Genomic DNA, 17123 nt, shown 5'->3' with positions numbered 1-17123 from the left:
ATGTCTTTGTTTGTGCAGCACTTTGGTCAGCTGTGCTTGCTGTTTTTAAATGTGCTATATAAATAAAACAAACTTGAAACTTGATAATTCGCAAACGAAGGAACCTAACTAGAAAAACTTCAAATAAAACTAACGTTTGATGATTTTGTTATAAAATATTTATATTTTAACAAAAAATTTTAATTTCACACACACACACACACACACACACACACACACACACATATATAATATTTAATAGTTTAATAACACACATATATATATATATATATATATATATATATATATATATATATATATATATACACACACATACATACATATATATACATATATATACACACACACACACACACACATATACACACACACATATATATATATTAGGGCTGGGCAAAAAATCGATTTAATCGATTTATCGATTTTGTAGTTTAAAACGATTTTTATTTTGCAAACAAGTTTTTTGCCACAATAGTTTTTTCGGACTTTTCCGCGTTTCGTCCTTGTGGGTTACCGTAGCGCGATATGAGCCAGCCCCCGCCCCGCGTAACAGTCAAAACAACATGGCAGCGTGTAGTAGAGAACGGCTCCTCTAGCACACCTGCTAAAAAGCAAACTACACTTCCTGAGAGCTTTACAAACTGTGTGCCTTATGATAAGAACGGAGCGCGATGGAAAGCGATTACAGAGGCGATCACGTTTTATATTGCCACAGACATGCTGCCAATTTATTCTGTCGAAAAGCGAGGCTTTAATCACATGCTGAAAGTATTAGATGCAAGGTACGTTGTCCCCAGTTGCAAGTATTTCGCCGATGTAGCGCTGCCTCACCTGTACAATACAACTCGGGAAAAGATCCGCAGTGAGCTGGAGGAGATGCAGTTTTACTCAGCCACAACGGACGATGCAGCCATATCTGAGTCTGACGGTTCACTACATCAACACTAGTTGGACTCTGCGCAGCATCTTTCAGAGATCTAACAAGCACGTGTTTTGTTGTTATAGATAAGAGTTTACATTTGTTCACTCTTTGAGCAGGCTATATGTCTGCCACAGGCATATTTCATTTTTTATATTCACACTATACTGAGAAGACTTTATTTTTTTAATTGTAATGTTATATGTTACAAAATTTGTAATTATCTGATTTCTTGAACAGAAAATTTAAGCTACTGTGAAGTTGTTGCACTTTTGCTTAAACCTGGGTTAAAACTTGAAATTGTTGAATGACAGAGCCTCATTTACTTTTTGTTTTGGGATTCTACGCATTTTAACTCTTGAGGACAATCATAGCAATAAAGTTGCACTTTTGACACTATATCTGATGCCTGCAGTCATTTTTTAAGTGCATTGGGAAAAAAAAAACGAAAATCGAATCGAAACTCGAATTTTTCTTTAAAAATCAAAGATTTTTTTTTTAGGCAAAATCGCCCAGCCCTAATATATATATATATATATATATATATATATATATATATCTATATATACACTTGTACATACATAGTTTACATCTTTATTCTATTGTATTTATTTGTGCTGTTGCTTGTAGTTAGATAGATTATTCTGATTTTCTTTATTTTTATTTGACAGTATAGTTTTTCCCTAAACATACCGAACCGTACCGAAACCGTGATTTTAAAACAGTGATACAAACCGAACCGCGAGTAAGTTAAACCGTTCGAATACATGTATGTATGCATGTGTATGTGTGTATATATATATATATATATATATATATATATATATATATATATATATATATATATATATATATATATATATATATATACATACACGAACACACACAGCTGCTCAAAAGTTTGGGATCAGTAAGATTTTTACTGTTTATTATAGAAGTTTCTTCTGTTCATCAAGGTTGTATTTATTTGATCAAAAATACAGAAAAAAAACTGTTATTTTGTGAAATATTATTGCAATTTAAAATGAAATTTTTCTGTTTTAATATGCTTTAAAATGTCATTTATTTCTGTGATCAAACCTGAATTTTCAGCATCATTACTCCAGTCTTCAGTGTCACATGATCCTTCAGAAATCATTCTGATATGCTGATTTATAATCAATGTTGGAAACCATTGTGCTGCTTCCTAATTTTTTTGGGACCTGTGATATTTTTTTTTAGGATTCTCTAATTAATAAAAAGTTAAAAAGCACAGCATTTATTTAAAAAAAAAAAATGTGTTACAATATACATTGCTATTCAAAAGTTTGGGGTCAGTACATTTTTTCTTTCCTTTTTTTTAAAGAAATTCATATTTTTATTCAGGAGGGATGTGTTAAATGAATAAAAAGTCATAGTAAAGACTTATATTGTTAGAAATTATTTCTATTTTGAACAAATGCTGCTCTTTTTAACTTTGTATTCATCAAAGAATCAAAGAAAAAAGTATCACATGTTCCAAAAAAACAATATGAAGCAGCACAACAGTTTCAACACTCAATAATAAATCAGCATATCAGAATGATTTCTGAAGGGTCATGTGACACTGAAGACTGGAGTAATGATGCTGAAAATTCAGCGCTGCGTCACAGAAATAAATTCTATTTTAAAGTATATTAAAATAGGAAACCAATATTAGAAATTGCAATAAGATTTCACAATATTACAGTTTTTTCTGTATTTTTGATCAAATAAATACAGCCTTGATGAGCAGAAGAAACGCCCTTAAAACACAAAAAAATCTTACTGATCACAAACTTTGAGTGGCTGTGTGTGTGTGTAATATATACACATATATATATATATATTTTAAAGGAAATTTTCTAAAACAACAAATGGCTAAAACTAGCAATCAGTGAAAAGGAACTAAACTTAGTGGGCGGATGGAAAATAAAATGGGAACTAAAACAAAAATAAAATGTATTACCATTACAACTCTGACCGGAGCCGAGTATAGGCTGCATAAAAATAGCGAGTCATTTGGTCTATATCTAAAATTTGTGTCTACAGGAAACCCCCTTCATCAACAAGTACTATTTAGACTCGTGATGACATCACTGTACTCCATCACCGCCCGAATGTTTAACTTAACACTTCCTTTTTCCACTTTAAACCATCTCATTCTTTGAATTTTAATGAACCCTGTCACGATATGAGACGCATGCTAACAGTATTTTAACAAAACTGTGAGAAAAAGCTGCATGGCTTATCAGGAATTGCGTCTACCAACTGTTAAAATGACTCTGTGACCACAAAGACGTCATTCTATCACCCACACACACCAAAGTCTTGAGGTTTCGCCAGATATCAGAATGAATGACCCAAGTTTTCGAAAAAGGAAACCAGTAACGAACTCTGACTTTATGAATTTATACTAAACGTGTGCTTATATCGCTGTGGTAAGAAATGTGATTCTATACCAAAGGCATTGTGGTTAACAATACTCGCTAGTAACCGAAAGGTTGTAGGTTCAAATGTTTTTGACTGGTGAGACCAAAATGCTCCACTTTTAGATGCTAAGATGTGATGCTAAATGAAATAAGAGGTAGTTACCATAGGGGGTGGAAGGATGAACCCCCCGGCATCCAGCTGAGGTCCGTCCGAATGTGAAAAGATGTGCCCGTCCATGGCAGGCGGAATGGAGAGCGAGGGCATCAGACTGCAGTCTTGTTCATGACGGCCGAAGCCCACACTGTGTAAACCTGAGCGATCCGGTCAGCGTCTTCTCACCATGACCTGAGAACACAAACACAAGAGACACGGGACGTCCTTAACGGTGGAAAAACAAGTGGGTGAGCGTTATGCTATCAGTGTTAAAACACAAAAAGTCATTTGGAAGAACATGAGGGAGAGTAAATGTGACAGAATTGTTATTTTTAGATAAAATACACAAAAATAATCTTCTCTCCAGACACTCTGAATAGATTTATTATCATCAACTAGAGGGTAAAGTTTCACATAGAAACCTATGAAGGTTTTCACTGACTGAGATTGTGTGACGGCTCTTACGTGCAAAAAGGTAATATTTGAATAGAGTTCCTTGTGAGGACACAAAATTTAGACATTTTGAGCCACAGAGCAGTTCGAATCAAGAGAACAAACATCTTGGTATCACATGAAGGGACAATGATTGTTACGCAAGGGAAATTCTTTTTCACATCTAAAAAAAACAAAACACTTCACAACCTCTGAAGTTACTTCTTACACCGTCGAATGCCTGAGCAGTCAATGCATCCCAGTAAGAGGAGGTGTCCATCTCTCTAACCCCCTGCCACAAAGGACAATCAATACTGATTACTATGGAGTTCCCAAATGTCCTCTTCCTGTAAAGCACCATTATCTTTACTGGAAGACTTAGAAAAAAAGATGAGGAAGCACCAAGGATAGAGATTTTCACAGGACTGAAGCACACACTGTTTTTTTCACACATAACATCCCGATAATAGGGAGGAAAAAACTAATGAAAGAACTACCGAAGCTAATAAAACTGGGAAGTTGTACTGAAATGAGAAGGAAGCACTAAAGCTACCCGGCAAACCATTTCTTTAAATAACCTTTCTAAAAACCGCATTGAAGAAGAAGTCAACATTAACGGAGAATAATTGCTACCTTGTGACAATTGTGTCGCAAATCTGAGGTGTTGCATCTAAATGCATAAGATTTCAAATAAACTGATTTGGTATTCACGACGAACATAAAAATTAGGTGAAAAACTCATGAGTGGTGAAGATAAGAAGGGGGAATTCCTTCAAGAATGAAAAAAAATCCTTCAGTTTGGCCTTCGAAACCATCTAAACACATAATATTTCAATAAATGGATTTGTTATTATGATGAAAAAGTAATTACAGTACTTGCAGAGTCAAGAATGGGGAATTCCTTCAAGGAAGAAAGATATTTGATTTGACCTCTAACCACGTATTCTAACCCGATTTGTTATTTAGGAGGAAACAAAAAAATAGGACGAAAAAGTCATTATTGGTGGAAACGAGAAGGGGAAATTCCTTCAAGAATACAAAAAAAGCTTTGGTTTGGCCTGCAAAACCATCTAAACGTGTCATATTTCAATAAATGGATTTGTTATTTAGGATTAAACATGAAGAATAACAAGAAAAAGACAAGGAATTCCTTAAAGGAAGAAAGTTCTTCAATTTGGTCTCCAAAACCATCTAAACATGTTGTATTTCAATAAACTGATTTATTATTTAGCAAGTAATTACTTGCAGATGTGGTGTAAGACGAGAAGGGGGAATTCCTTCAAGAACAACAAAAAAAAAAGCATTAGTTTGGCCTCCAAAACCATCTAAACACCTTGTATTTCAATACACTGTTTTGTTATTGAGCAGTAAACACTAAAAATGGCTTGTGGATACGAGAAGCGGGAATTCCTTCAGGAAGGAAGACAGTCCTTCGGTTTGGCATCCACAACCAGCCGAGTTAAACAAACTACAGGTCAGGACAAAAAAAAAAGTGCCCTGTCTGATAATCACATCGGAGGCTTGCAGATGGTGTGCATTCCGAAAGCTTAGGAGCTTATTTCGTGACCTCAGCCCATGAGACTGTTGCCTGCGGCGCGATACCTGACGGATGCCTCACGCGGTTCCTCTAATCTTCTCTGATCTCTCGCACAGCACTAGAGGCTACCGAGACATCTTTCATGGGGTGGGACGAAAAGGAAACATGCATGATGTGAGGGGAAAAAGGGCTTGTGGCGTGTATGCATCACCATCAGGGGTTTCCCATGTTCTCCTCAAGAGTGAGTTAAGCACATGGCTCACACTCTGCTGTGTCATGATGAGCGCATGGAAGATGTCCAGAAACATGTGACGCTGATAATCCGCTCTGCCGCTCATCCTCATGATTTCGTCAGCTCAGTATTCCCCGATGTTCTTGGATCAACGTGCACCTCTTATGCCCTGATGAGCGCAAAGATCTGGAAGGAAGGAACTCGTTCTGTGAGAGTTCATGCATATAACCAACTAGCTTCTGTTTGCTGTATGTGGTCTGATGCCAAACCTGAGTTGTATCGTTTTGTCCTCGTTTGCTCTTTGTCTATCTCAGACCTTCATCTCTTGTTAGGATGAAAGGTCTTGTTAGGAAGAGCCAAACGAGTGTGAGTTATCTGGCCGCAGAGACAGACTTCAACGGGTTTCACATGACTGGCTGGGAAAGCCGAGCTTGCGAACTCAGGGCAGACGATCCCAGGAGATAGAGGAAAATCATGCTGACACTTGTTTGGAAACAGTCGAAGCTAATGCAATTAGAGAAACAAACTAAGCATGCTAAGTGCGGCCAAACGTGTTTGCAATGGCAAAGCCAGACACATTGATTGAGAGATTAAATATTCAAGAGAGGAAAAAGTTATTCTGGGTGCTGTCACATTCAAATGCCACAAGATTAATAGGGCAATTAGGATTAAAAAAACATTAATCTTTCTGTTTTATTTAGTTAAGCTCCTCTTGTCTAGGGTATTCCTATATTCAAAATTATGGCCAGAACTGATAAGCCAATATTAATTTATCAGTCAAGGCCGATAACCAGTCCATTCTAAATATTATTTAATGTTTAAATAATTTTATAAACATTTAGCAATGGTATTCAATTATTAGAGCTTAAGCAATATTGAAATAAATTTTGAAAGAAATTAATACTTTTATTCAGGAAGGAGGTATTAAATTGACTATAAAATTAGATATTTCTATTTTAAATAAATGCTCAAATATTATTTTTATTACTTTTTTATTCATAAAATTATCCTGAAAAGAAAGAAAATATTAGCAAATGTTTTCAACATTGAATATAATAATATTTCATGAGCAGCAAATCAGCATATTAGAATGATTTCTGAAGGATCTTGTGACACTGAGGAGTAAATGATACTGAAAATTCAGCTTTGCATCACAGTAATAAATTACATTTTAAAATGTATTCAATCAGAAATCAGTTATTTTAAATTGTAATAATATTTCACAATATTACTGTTTTTACATAGAAACATAGAAATTAAGCCAGAAAAGGAGAAAGTATTTTATCACTGAACATTTCATTCTGCTGAAACAGCCAATTGAAACGAGAGATTCAAAGTGAAACTGATCAGGCCACTCAATGTAATAGGTAGTACTTTACAGATTGTTCCGGATTTCTGTGAATCATCTAAACAGCTGGAGGCAAACGGTAACCATGACAGAATTAATAGTCAAAATGACTCATTCATGACCACTTAGGCTGTATTTCTATCATTCAACCCAGCCTCTCTCTTTGTATGATCACGATTACAGGCAATATTATCTATCTGGGTGGGACATTTACTATTATAAAGCATCAGCAGAATGAATGTCATTGTGAGTCATAACGGGCTTTCATTTCATTGAAGGAGAGAGCCATCTCAGAGGTTTACCGATGTCATTCAGAACCTGGGATCAATGGAGGCTATTCAAAGCTAGACCGCATTAAAAGGTATCTGCGTAGCTGGTGGCTTTATGAAGTCTTTTTCCAGAATGTCAGCAACATTAAATCATATAAGAAGAAATGTGGTGTTGAAAATGAGAGCAAATGGGAGCAACGGTCTAGTAGTAGGCTAAATGTTTCAATAACACGTAGTTCCCATTAATGTTTTGTTTAAAAGTTGTTCAAATGAAGGCTTCCGAGAAAAAAAAAAAAAAAAAACAATTACTGGATTTGTCAAATTGTTATGTTTATGCACCTATAAAAGGACAGAGCACAAACTTAAGTTAATGTTAATTTATGATTTACAAATTTGAATTAATGAACATGAATGTAAATCAACATTCCTGTTTTGGAAGATGTTTACATATTCAAGAAAAAAAAAATCTTCAAATGTTGACAAAAACTGGATATGTACCAAGAAAAAAAATATTCATAAAACTTGAAGAAAAAATAAACTGGATGCATTAACTGGAGAATGTTTGGAGGATATTTTCATAACTAAAGCCGGGCTCACACTGTGCGATTTTTAAAAGTCTTTTGCGATTGTTGCTTGTCACACTGTACGAACATGATCCCCATGTCAGACTGTAGGATCTCAGTTGTCTTAATGTCAGACTGTACGACAGTCAAGACGCGATAAAAACGGACGTACTCAAGAAGACTTGTCCGGAGTTTTACGTCATCAATACGTGACCCGCGTTCTCTCGCTATAATGGTAGCTAGCAAACAACAGCAACGTGTAGCGTTAGTTTTATTAATTACATGCCTTGATGTAAAAAAAAACAAAAAACAAAAAAGACGACGTGTGTGGAGCAAGTCATGGCTGGGCAAAAGAGGACTTTATGGACTTCCAGTTCTACAGAGCGAACTTGAGGTAATTTTGTTATTCGAGTTTAAACATCCTGCCCCTTAATAAATAAACTTTAAGTAAACTTTACCTTGTACATGTATTGTTTTTACAAATAATGAATGGTTTGAAGTTGTCGCGCTAATTGCGTCATCAAGTTCAGTGCTCCTAGGTTCTTGGTTTGACGGTCGTCGTAGGAGATGTCACACTGCAGGAAACTTGAGGAAAGTGTCTGAAATCTTCTGGCACTGCCAGAATTTAATCGGAGGAAAAAAATTATCGCAACGGCCATTAATCGGCTGTCGGTGAACATGTCAAACCAGCGATCTAGAGAACCGATTTTAGCCTAGGATTATAGGAATCTTTTAGGATTTTCAAAATTTGTCTCAGACGAACAAATCGTGGCCAAAATCGCACAGTGTGAGCCGGGCTTAAGAAATAAGCTCTTAAAAACTTAATAAATAACTGGACCTCTTCTCCAAGGAATGTTTGGAGGTTGTTTGCACAACCAAAAAAAAAACACTTTCTTAAAGAAAAAAAAGAAAGAAAGAAATGGATGCGTTCCTCTGACAATTTTGAAAGATATCTTCACAACCAAGAAATAACATTCTTGCAACATTAACGAAACATGAACATCTCAAACGTTTAGAGGTTGTTTGCATGACCAAGAACGTTCATTTTAACATTCTTAAAATATTTAAAAAAAGAGGTGTTCCCTGTATAACGTTTGGAGAACATTTGCAAAACTAAGAGAAAAAAAAAAGCTCTTACAACATCTAAACACTAAATGCGTTCCTGGGGAAAATTTGGAGGTTGTTTACAATAGCTACCGAAGAAAAACACTTTTTTTAAAGCTTAAAAAAACTGACATGTTCCCAGAAGAATATTTGGAGGTTGTGAGAACGTTCTTAAAATGAAAAAAAAGACACGGTCCCTGTATAAGGTTTGGATGACATTTGCATAACTAAGAAAAAACGCGCTAACAACATTTAAAAAACTGAACGCGTTTCCTGGGGAACATTTGGATGTTCCCCATTGTGGGGTGGTGATGGCGCAGTGGATAAGACACATGCCTTTGGTGTGAGAGACCCGGGTTCGAATCCACTGTGAGACACCAATGTGTCCCTGAGCAAGACACTTAACCCCTAGTTGCTCCAGAGGCGTGCGACCTCTGACATATATAGCAATTGTAAGTCGCTTTGGATAAAAGCGTCAGCTAAATGAATAAATATATATATGTTGTTTGCATAACCAAGAAAAAAAACTTTCTTAAAGTGTAAAAAAAAATAAAAAAAATGGATGCGTTCCTTGGACAATTTTTGGAGGATATCTGCATAACCAAGAAATAACATTCTTGCAACATTAAAAAAGAACAAGTACGTCTCCTGGGAAACATTTGGAGGTTGTTTACATAACCAAGAATGTTCATTTTAACGTTCTTAAAATAGGACGCGTTCCCTGTATAACATTTGCAGAACCAAGAAAAAAATGCTCTTACAACATCTAAAATCTGAATGCGTTTCTGGAGAAAATTTGGAATTTGTTTACATACTCAAGAAAAAAAATGTACACGTTCCCGGAAGAACAGGTTTGCATAACCTAGAAAAACGTTTTTAAAATGTGAAAAAAAAAAAGGATGCGTTCCTTAGATAATGTTTGGAAGATATCTGCATAATGAAGAAATAATGTTCTTGCAACATTTTAAAAAAACTGAACGTTTGGGGATTGATTACATAACCACAAAAAAATCATTCTTAAAGCATAAAAAACTGACATGTTCCTGGAAGAACGTTTTGAGGTTGTTTGCATAACCAAGAAAAAAACTTTCTTGAAATATAAAAAAAAAATGGAAGCTTACCTTGGATAATTTTTGGAAGATATCTCATAACCAAGAAAAAACATTCTTGCAACATTAAAAAAAAAACATGAATGTCTCCTGGGAAAAGTTTTTGCTAAACCAAGAAGATTAATTTTAACGTGCTTAAAATGTAAAAAAAGGACGCGTTCCCTGTATAACGTTTGGATGACATTTGCATAACTAAGAAAAAAACACTCTGAACTGAGGAACTGAGCATGGGGAATATTTTGAGGTTGTTTACATACCCCTCCCCAAAAAAAACATTCTTAAATCATAAAAAAAAAAACCCCAACACTGGCTGCAGAACATAATAATGCAGCATAATTTAAATTAGCTTCCAACCTGTATATGCCTAAAAAAACCTATAGGGATACGAGCGCATGCTGCTTTTTTTCCTCTTACTGGACTGTCTGCTGTCTTACTGTCAGTTGCCGCCCTCTTCCAGCACAACTCTGAGCCAAATGCACAGCATGACGCCTTCACGATTCCTTCCAAACCCGAGCAACTCCGGCCTCCATTTCTGCACAGGGTCACGAAACCAACACTGAACCGCACTGCTGCTGATTCAACTAAATGACAGAGCGAAGGCCGCATCCAGCAAAACAAGCCACACGCACGTTCCTGGGGTGCCGTCAAAACGGAGAAAAGATGTAATTTGCATCCAAAGGAAAAAGCATTACATAATATTACACAGACTGTAAACCAGGGAACAGACAGTCCCAGGGAACATATAAAGGGCAGAAATTCAGGGACGGATACCTAAAAATAGCCCTGACTTCATCCTGGAGGTATTTTTTTTCCAAGAAGAATGTGTAATTGCATTGGTGAGGTGATTTGATACAGGAAAACAAAGGCTTTTTCATAGAGAAACTGATTGAGCGGCCAGTTATGGGAAAACTGGGGGTGGACAAACCACCATGAGATTTTAAGGTATCTTCCTGACCTCAAAACAACTCAACATCTCTCAATATAAAAGCTTTCCGCTTACAAACAACTTCATCGTCGTCACTCCTGTTTCCATCTTTGTATTTCCACATCAGACGGGTTTCCCAGATCACAGTGTTCCCAATTAAAGTGAAATCCCAATTAATTCCAAGACAGACGTCACAGGAACTACATGGATTGCTAATCAGATGTTACAACTGAGGACCGAGAAGACGTCACAGCTAGTTCCGCTGCGGTGTACATGCTCTGTATTTCACTATCAGAGTTAAACATTCCTTGAATGCACATTCCCTGTGCAAAATCAGCACTTACTAGAGGAACAGCCATTGGCGCTACAATAGTGTTCTACAGTAGGAGTTTACAAACCAGGAGGCCACAGAGAATTGTAGAGAGAAATTGTGTAAAAACATATTGTAAAAATCTAAAAAAAAAAAAAAAAGATTTTTATTAATAATAAAAATATAATAACAAAAAGGATAAATAAATTGAAATAATATAAAATAAATAACTTGATAAAAAATAAACATTTCTAATTTTTATAACAAAATTAAAGTAAATTGAAACCAATATGCAATAAAATAAATAATATAAAATAATATAAAATCAAATAAGAATCATATAAAATAAATAATAGATTTTATAAAATAACTAAAAATGTCTAATAAAACAAAGAAAAATAAATATGAAATAAAATAATAAAATAAAATACTTTTAGATGTGCACTGACTCAACTCGGAAAACTTCTTTGTGGTGAGATTCAGACACATTCTGTCAGCCTAAGCATCACAGTCAAGTTACTGCCACCAATATTATACTCAAATAAACATCACTCAAAGTTTATGTAACCTGTTGGACTTGAATCAGCACCAATCTTGGTGGCTCCCCATGGCACTTCTTCCCGGCACTAATTTACACTTAATACATGAACCATTACCTAAATTCCAGAAACTGAACACTTGCATTGGTAAGGCAGCAGGCTATTTACACACCAAGACACTGCTACAGCAGCAGTATTATTCCTCACTGAAACGCATGAATGAGATTCAATGACAACATGAGAAAACACTCATCCAAACGGAAGCAGGAAGGGTCCTCAGTCCGAGCCCCAGACCGCTATCTTAAGTTAAATCACTGCTAGATAGCGTTGTACCCTCCCTGTACTACACAACAGAGCTTTGTGCACCAAACTACAAACTGGCTGTTTGAATTACACGCACAGCTTTGAGCCAAAACTAACAAAGAAACAGCTAATAAATAACCAGGATCATGAAATAAAGTGCATTAAACTGTCACATTTTGATGCATTGTTTGTTCTGTTTCTGGGTGAATATTATTTATTATAATTCTATAATAATTATTTATATTAATTAAATATAATATCTAAATATCATCACTATTTTCAGTTGTCTTCATTTTTCAAGATTACAGTTTAATTGTAGATTCCACTGTCAAGACGACCACAACAAGGTCATAAATAAATTAAAAAAATTGATTGGGTAACAATTCAATAACAGCCATGCTAGATGACATATCTTCCTTTCAAAAAATTCAGTTTCATGTGATGATAATCTAATCTTGCAACAATAATTTAGGTGAAAAACAACCAAGCAATAAAAAAACAGAAGTAACTAAGATGAAGAATTTCAACAATTTGGTCCACGTTAATAGAAAAAATATTTTTAAATTAGTATTTATTAATTTCTTTTACATTGTAGTTTGGAAAAACAAATTAGTGTAAAAATAAAACAACTTAATACATTATAACATTATAATACATTATAACAATTTAATACATTATAACTATATTTTTGGTATATATGCGTTAGTTAAATTATGTTTTATTATTTGCATACTTAAACTCTTAAGTATGTGTCACTGACCCATGTGTAAAATTAACATCGTCCTAACGAAAAAAATAAAAATAAAATCTATATAATCCTAAAAAGGCACCAGTTTCTTTACTATTGGTGCAGTAAGTACCAGATACGTTTGAACATATTTAAAGAAACTTTTTGTCTTTTGCATATGGTATTCTGTCTTTCCAAAACAAAACATGGCCATAATTGCTTTTGTTTCCCTCCCCATGTAACTGTCTAGACCAAGTGAAGTCATTTTGCGTCATCCGTTGCAGAACAAGATACTTCTAATTGAGCTTCTCCACACTCTGCTGTCAAAGAAAGAAGGAAGTTTGCGTGACTTTAACAGTTACACAATCCTGACCAACAAGGCCGATATCACCAGAATAAACAAAGACATAAACCCTATTATATTAGTCTCTCCAAAGGGTTTTACAGAGAACGAATGACAAGGACTGGGCCGTGATCCTCCCTTCATTGCTTTCCATGGAAGGGTTAGTTTGCATCACAGCAATTCCCCGGAAACACAATTCCCAGAAATGACTGTCCATTCAGAGAAGTGAAAGACTTACAGTCATGATTATGAGACACAATATGCCACTGATTTATTAGTGGCCTGAAAAAAAAAGCAAACTAAACAACAACAGGTTGCTATATTTTACATAACAATATGAGTTCAGACAAGCCCAGCTCTAGCCTGAAGGGTTTACACACTCTTGGTTTCAATATCACTCATCCCTTATTAATAAAGCTATTTCATCACCTAAATTAGAAATGTCACAATTATTACATTTATGTAGATTCAACATTCAACATCCTGACAATAAAGACAGAAACGAAAACATAAAACGTAACTTAACCGTTGAGAGTCTTTATAAGCAGTCAACATAATAAACAAGTAGTTATTGTAGTATTTTACTCTTCTGAAACCTGTTTATTAGCGGTATTTACCAAATTGGTCATGTTTTACAACGCAACACTACTAAGTTAGGTAAAATCATATTTACCTCACAAAACTTATTTCGACCCCAGTGACTCTACAACAGCACTTCCGACATTAAAACTAACTATCTATTCGAACTAATACCTTTATAAATCCACCAAGACACAAAACAGTACAATTAAAGACAATAAACGTCCAATAATTTGAAGTTTTTGTAACTGACAATCTAAATCCGAAGTACGCTACGCATATGCACCGCGCATGCGCAGGACGTTTCAGAAACCGGTACACAAACAACTCTCAAAACTCTGTGACAGGACGTCCTTACTTGAATAAAAGCAGCTTCTTGAATATATTTCCCAAGTCTTTTCCCTCGTTTGACGCCTCGGGAGTGGTGAAATAGAAAATAGCCCTGTTTTTCCTCAGCTCGTCGCACTTGAAGTCATGTTGAACTGAAAGCCGATACTTCCGCGGCTGCCTTCTCTTGCTGACACGTCTGACTGGACGCGAATCAACCTGACTAGTGTATGTGACGCACGCGACGCGACGTCAACAGCCAACGACCAATCAAAGGCGACGCGCTCGATGTGAGTCGTGGAGAACTTTCTAGTGGCGCGTTTGCGTCGCGTCTCTCGCTCGCGGATGCGTCAGACTATAGTATTAACAAATGACCAATAAAATAACGAAAAGTCGTGTTTTTGTAGTCAGAATATCTTGAAGAAATGTTATATATAACTTTATGATGTTTGAAATATGTTTGAGTGTGTTTTAGACTGTTTTAGGTATTAATTGATAACTTCTTAGTTTGTTGCGCACCCTTGTGGATAAAGAGCTAAACAGACGGTTTTTGTCTTATAGGGTCAAAACATCCCATTCTATTCTATTCTATTCCATTCTATTCTATTCTATTCTTTTTTTTTTTTTTTTTTAAAGGTAGACCTGTAGTGTCTTATTGGCACGCAAACCAACCATATAGACAAAAATATGTTAATTTAAGAATAAATAAATAAAGGAGTTTTGTTTAATTGATTATTCTCTAACAATAATGCATCCCTCACAGGTCAATTGTAAGCTGAGGCATGAGCTTGGACAGATTGTCTTTTACGAAAATGAACCATGATTTTATTGTAATAAAAGTGTAGTATTAACCGTGGGTTTTTTTTGGGGGGGGGGGGGGGGGGGGGGGGGGGGGGTATTGATTACTATTTTTGTATAACCACAGTTTTTAAGCTACGTCTTGACAAGGCGTTTAAAAACACGGCAAAAGCAGTCAAACTAGGCCCAATATTCAAAGACGTCATTCTAGTGCATTTAAAAGCAACAATGGAAGGCAAAAACACTTTTATTTGGATGGCATTTATATGGTCTGCTGTTGAACAGTACCTCTCTCGACCGGTAGGTGACGCTGTCTGCAAGCAGGTTTCAACAAACAGTCAATGATGCATTGCAAAGAGCTGAGGTGTAAATAAAACTGTTAGAGAAACTGAGAACTTATATGTCTAACTCCTATACTTAATAACTGTGCACTGTTTACAGTATGACAGAGTTGGATGGCTAAATGTAAAGCTGATTACATTTATTTATTCTGCTTAGCATGGATGAGACTCACGAGGGCGCCCCTGAACCATGTCACCTTGAAAACCATATTGACATACTAAATACAGTATTTATTATGTCTATGGTGAAAACGATTGTGAAAGGCATGAAAGTGATCACGTGAAAGTGATTAATTTCCATTACTCGTAAAATGACACCATCAAACCTCTTTTTCTTATGAAAAGAGAACTTTGTTGCGCAATGCTGAAGAAATGTGTGATTGCCCCTGGCCTCATCATTAGACAAAGAATTCAGAAAAGGAAGTGGGCTATTGTTTGGAATTTTTAAAGTAGCCAAATGCTGATATTCTGGTAGTGCAAGGGAGAAAGTATGGCTTCAAATTCTTACTTTCTTTCATATTCAAACTAAACTGAGTATCTTTCTTAACCATGTCCAAAAGCAGATATGAGCATTCTGCACTATCGGGCCAAACTAGAGCAACTAGACATGAAGGGCAATTGTCAAAGAAGCAATTGTCTAGAAACCTAGGCCTATATAACATTTATTATCAATCCAAAATGAAAGAAACAGTTAGACATTAAAGTAAAAGTATACACACAAATATGAAAATACTCTCATTACTCACCTTCATATCAATACAAACCCATATGTTGTTATGTTCATTTATGCTCCTTTTGAAACAGCAACATAGTTTGGCACTTAAAACTCCCCTAAAAAACTAATTTTACTTGATCTTTGGATCTTTGAATCTTATCATTTTGATCATTTGAGCCTTAAAATGCAATATTCAATATGCAATCAAAAACAATCTTTGATCATATTCTAAATTAGGAAATCAACACAATGCAGCTAACGATAAATCGTGAGATACAGTAAATGATGATTAGTTTACAAGCCGAGTCTTTCATTCATTAGGTATTTGTGACTTTTTATCTATTCTGAATTAATATCTCACAATTTTGAGTTTGTATCTCGCAGTTCTGGCTTTTTTTTTTTCTCAGAATTCTGAGTTTACAATATCACAGAAGTTTATATTTCAGAATTGAGTTTATGACTCGCAATAGCATCACAATTCTGAGTTTATATCTCGCTATTCTGACTTTTTCCCTCAGAGCTGTGAGAAACAAAGTGTAAATTGTGAGAAATTGTGAGAAAACATCAGAACTCTGAAATAAAATGTTTTTTAATTTTTTTTTTCCCTGTGGAGGAAACAGCCTTCCATTCTTTCATCATATGATAGATGCACAAATCGTTCATGAACGTTCATCACTAGTTTAGAAGGAAGCTAAAAGAAAAAATTTTCAATTTAAGCTTCAAGGATGTGATAAAACCTGAAAAGATTTGGAAGAAAATGTGTGGTATGCGTAACCATATTTCAGTTCCTGATCATTGAGCATGGCTCTTGTGCACACCAATGTTCTTCTGCAGGCATTGTCTAGCTTCACGGGTGTTGCTGTGAAGGCTTACAATGATTTGGAAAAGCCAAAGGGTGACCAAGAACTCACAAGGTTCCTACTAGCATCAACTCCACTCAACACAGGTTAATGCAAGGAGCTTTTTGTGAATATGGACAAATTCTTTGACCCAGAATTTGACTACGATTGCACAAATATAAAAGATGACACTGTTTTTGTGCGTGGGAACGAGCCATACATCCGTCCTTTTCGCTGGAAACGCATTGCTTTGAAAGTCCTGGATAAGTATCCCGATGGAA

General features: G+C 35.5%; 1 protein-coding gene across 1 annotated transcript in view; it reads right to left on the bottom strand.

The window, feature by feature from the left end:
• Nucleotides 1-14392, bottom strand: part of LOC306875308 (protein strawberry notch homolog 2-like) — a 55343-nt gene extending 40951 nt beyond the window's left edge. The window contains exons 1-2 of the mRNA XM_079425777.1: nt 14181-14392; nt 3512-3694 (exon numbers count right to left, since the gene is read on the bottom strand). Of these exons, the coding sequence (XP_079281903.1) occupies nt 3512-3613 (102 nt within the window). The 5' untranslated portion in view covers nt 3614-3694; nt 14181-14392. The remainder of the gene's footprint in view (nt 1-3511; nt 3695-14180) is intronic.
• Between the last annotated feature and the right edge of the window lie 2731 nt (nt 14393-17123).

The sequence above is a fragment of the Barbus barbus genome (assembly GCF_936440315.1).
Source record: "Barbus barbus genome assembly, chromosome: 9".
In the NCBI taxonomy this organism is placed as follows: Eukaryota; Metazoa; Chordata; class Actinopteri; order Cypriniformes; family Cyprinidae; genus Barbus; species Barbus barbus.
This window is presented reverse-complemented; position numbering and strand designations above follow the sequence as displayed.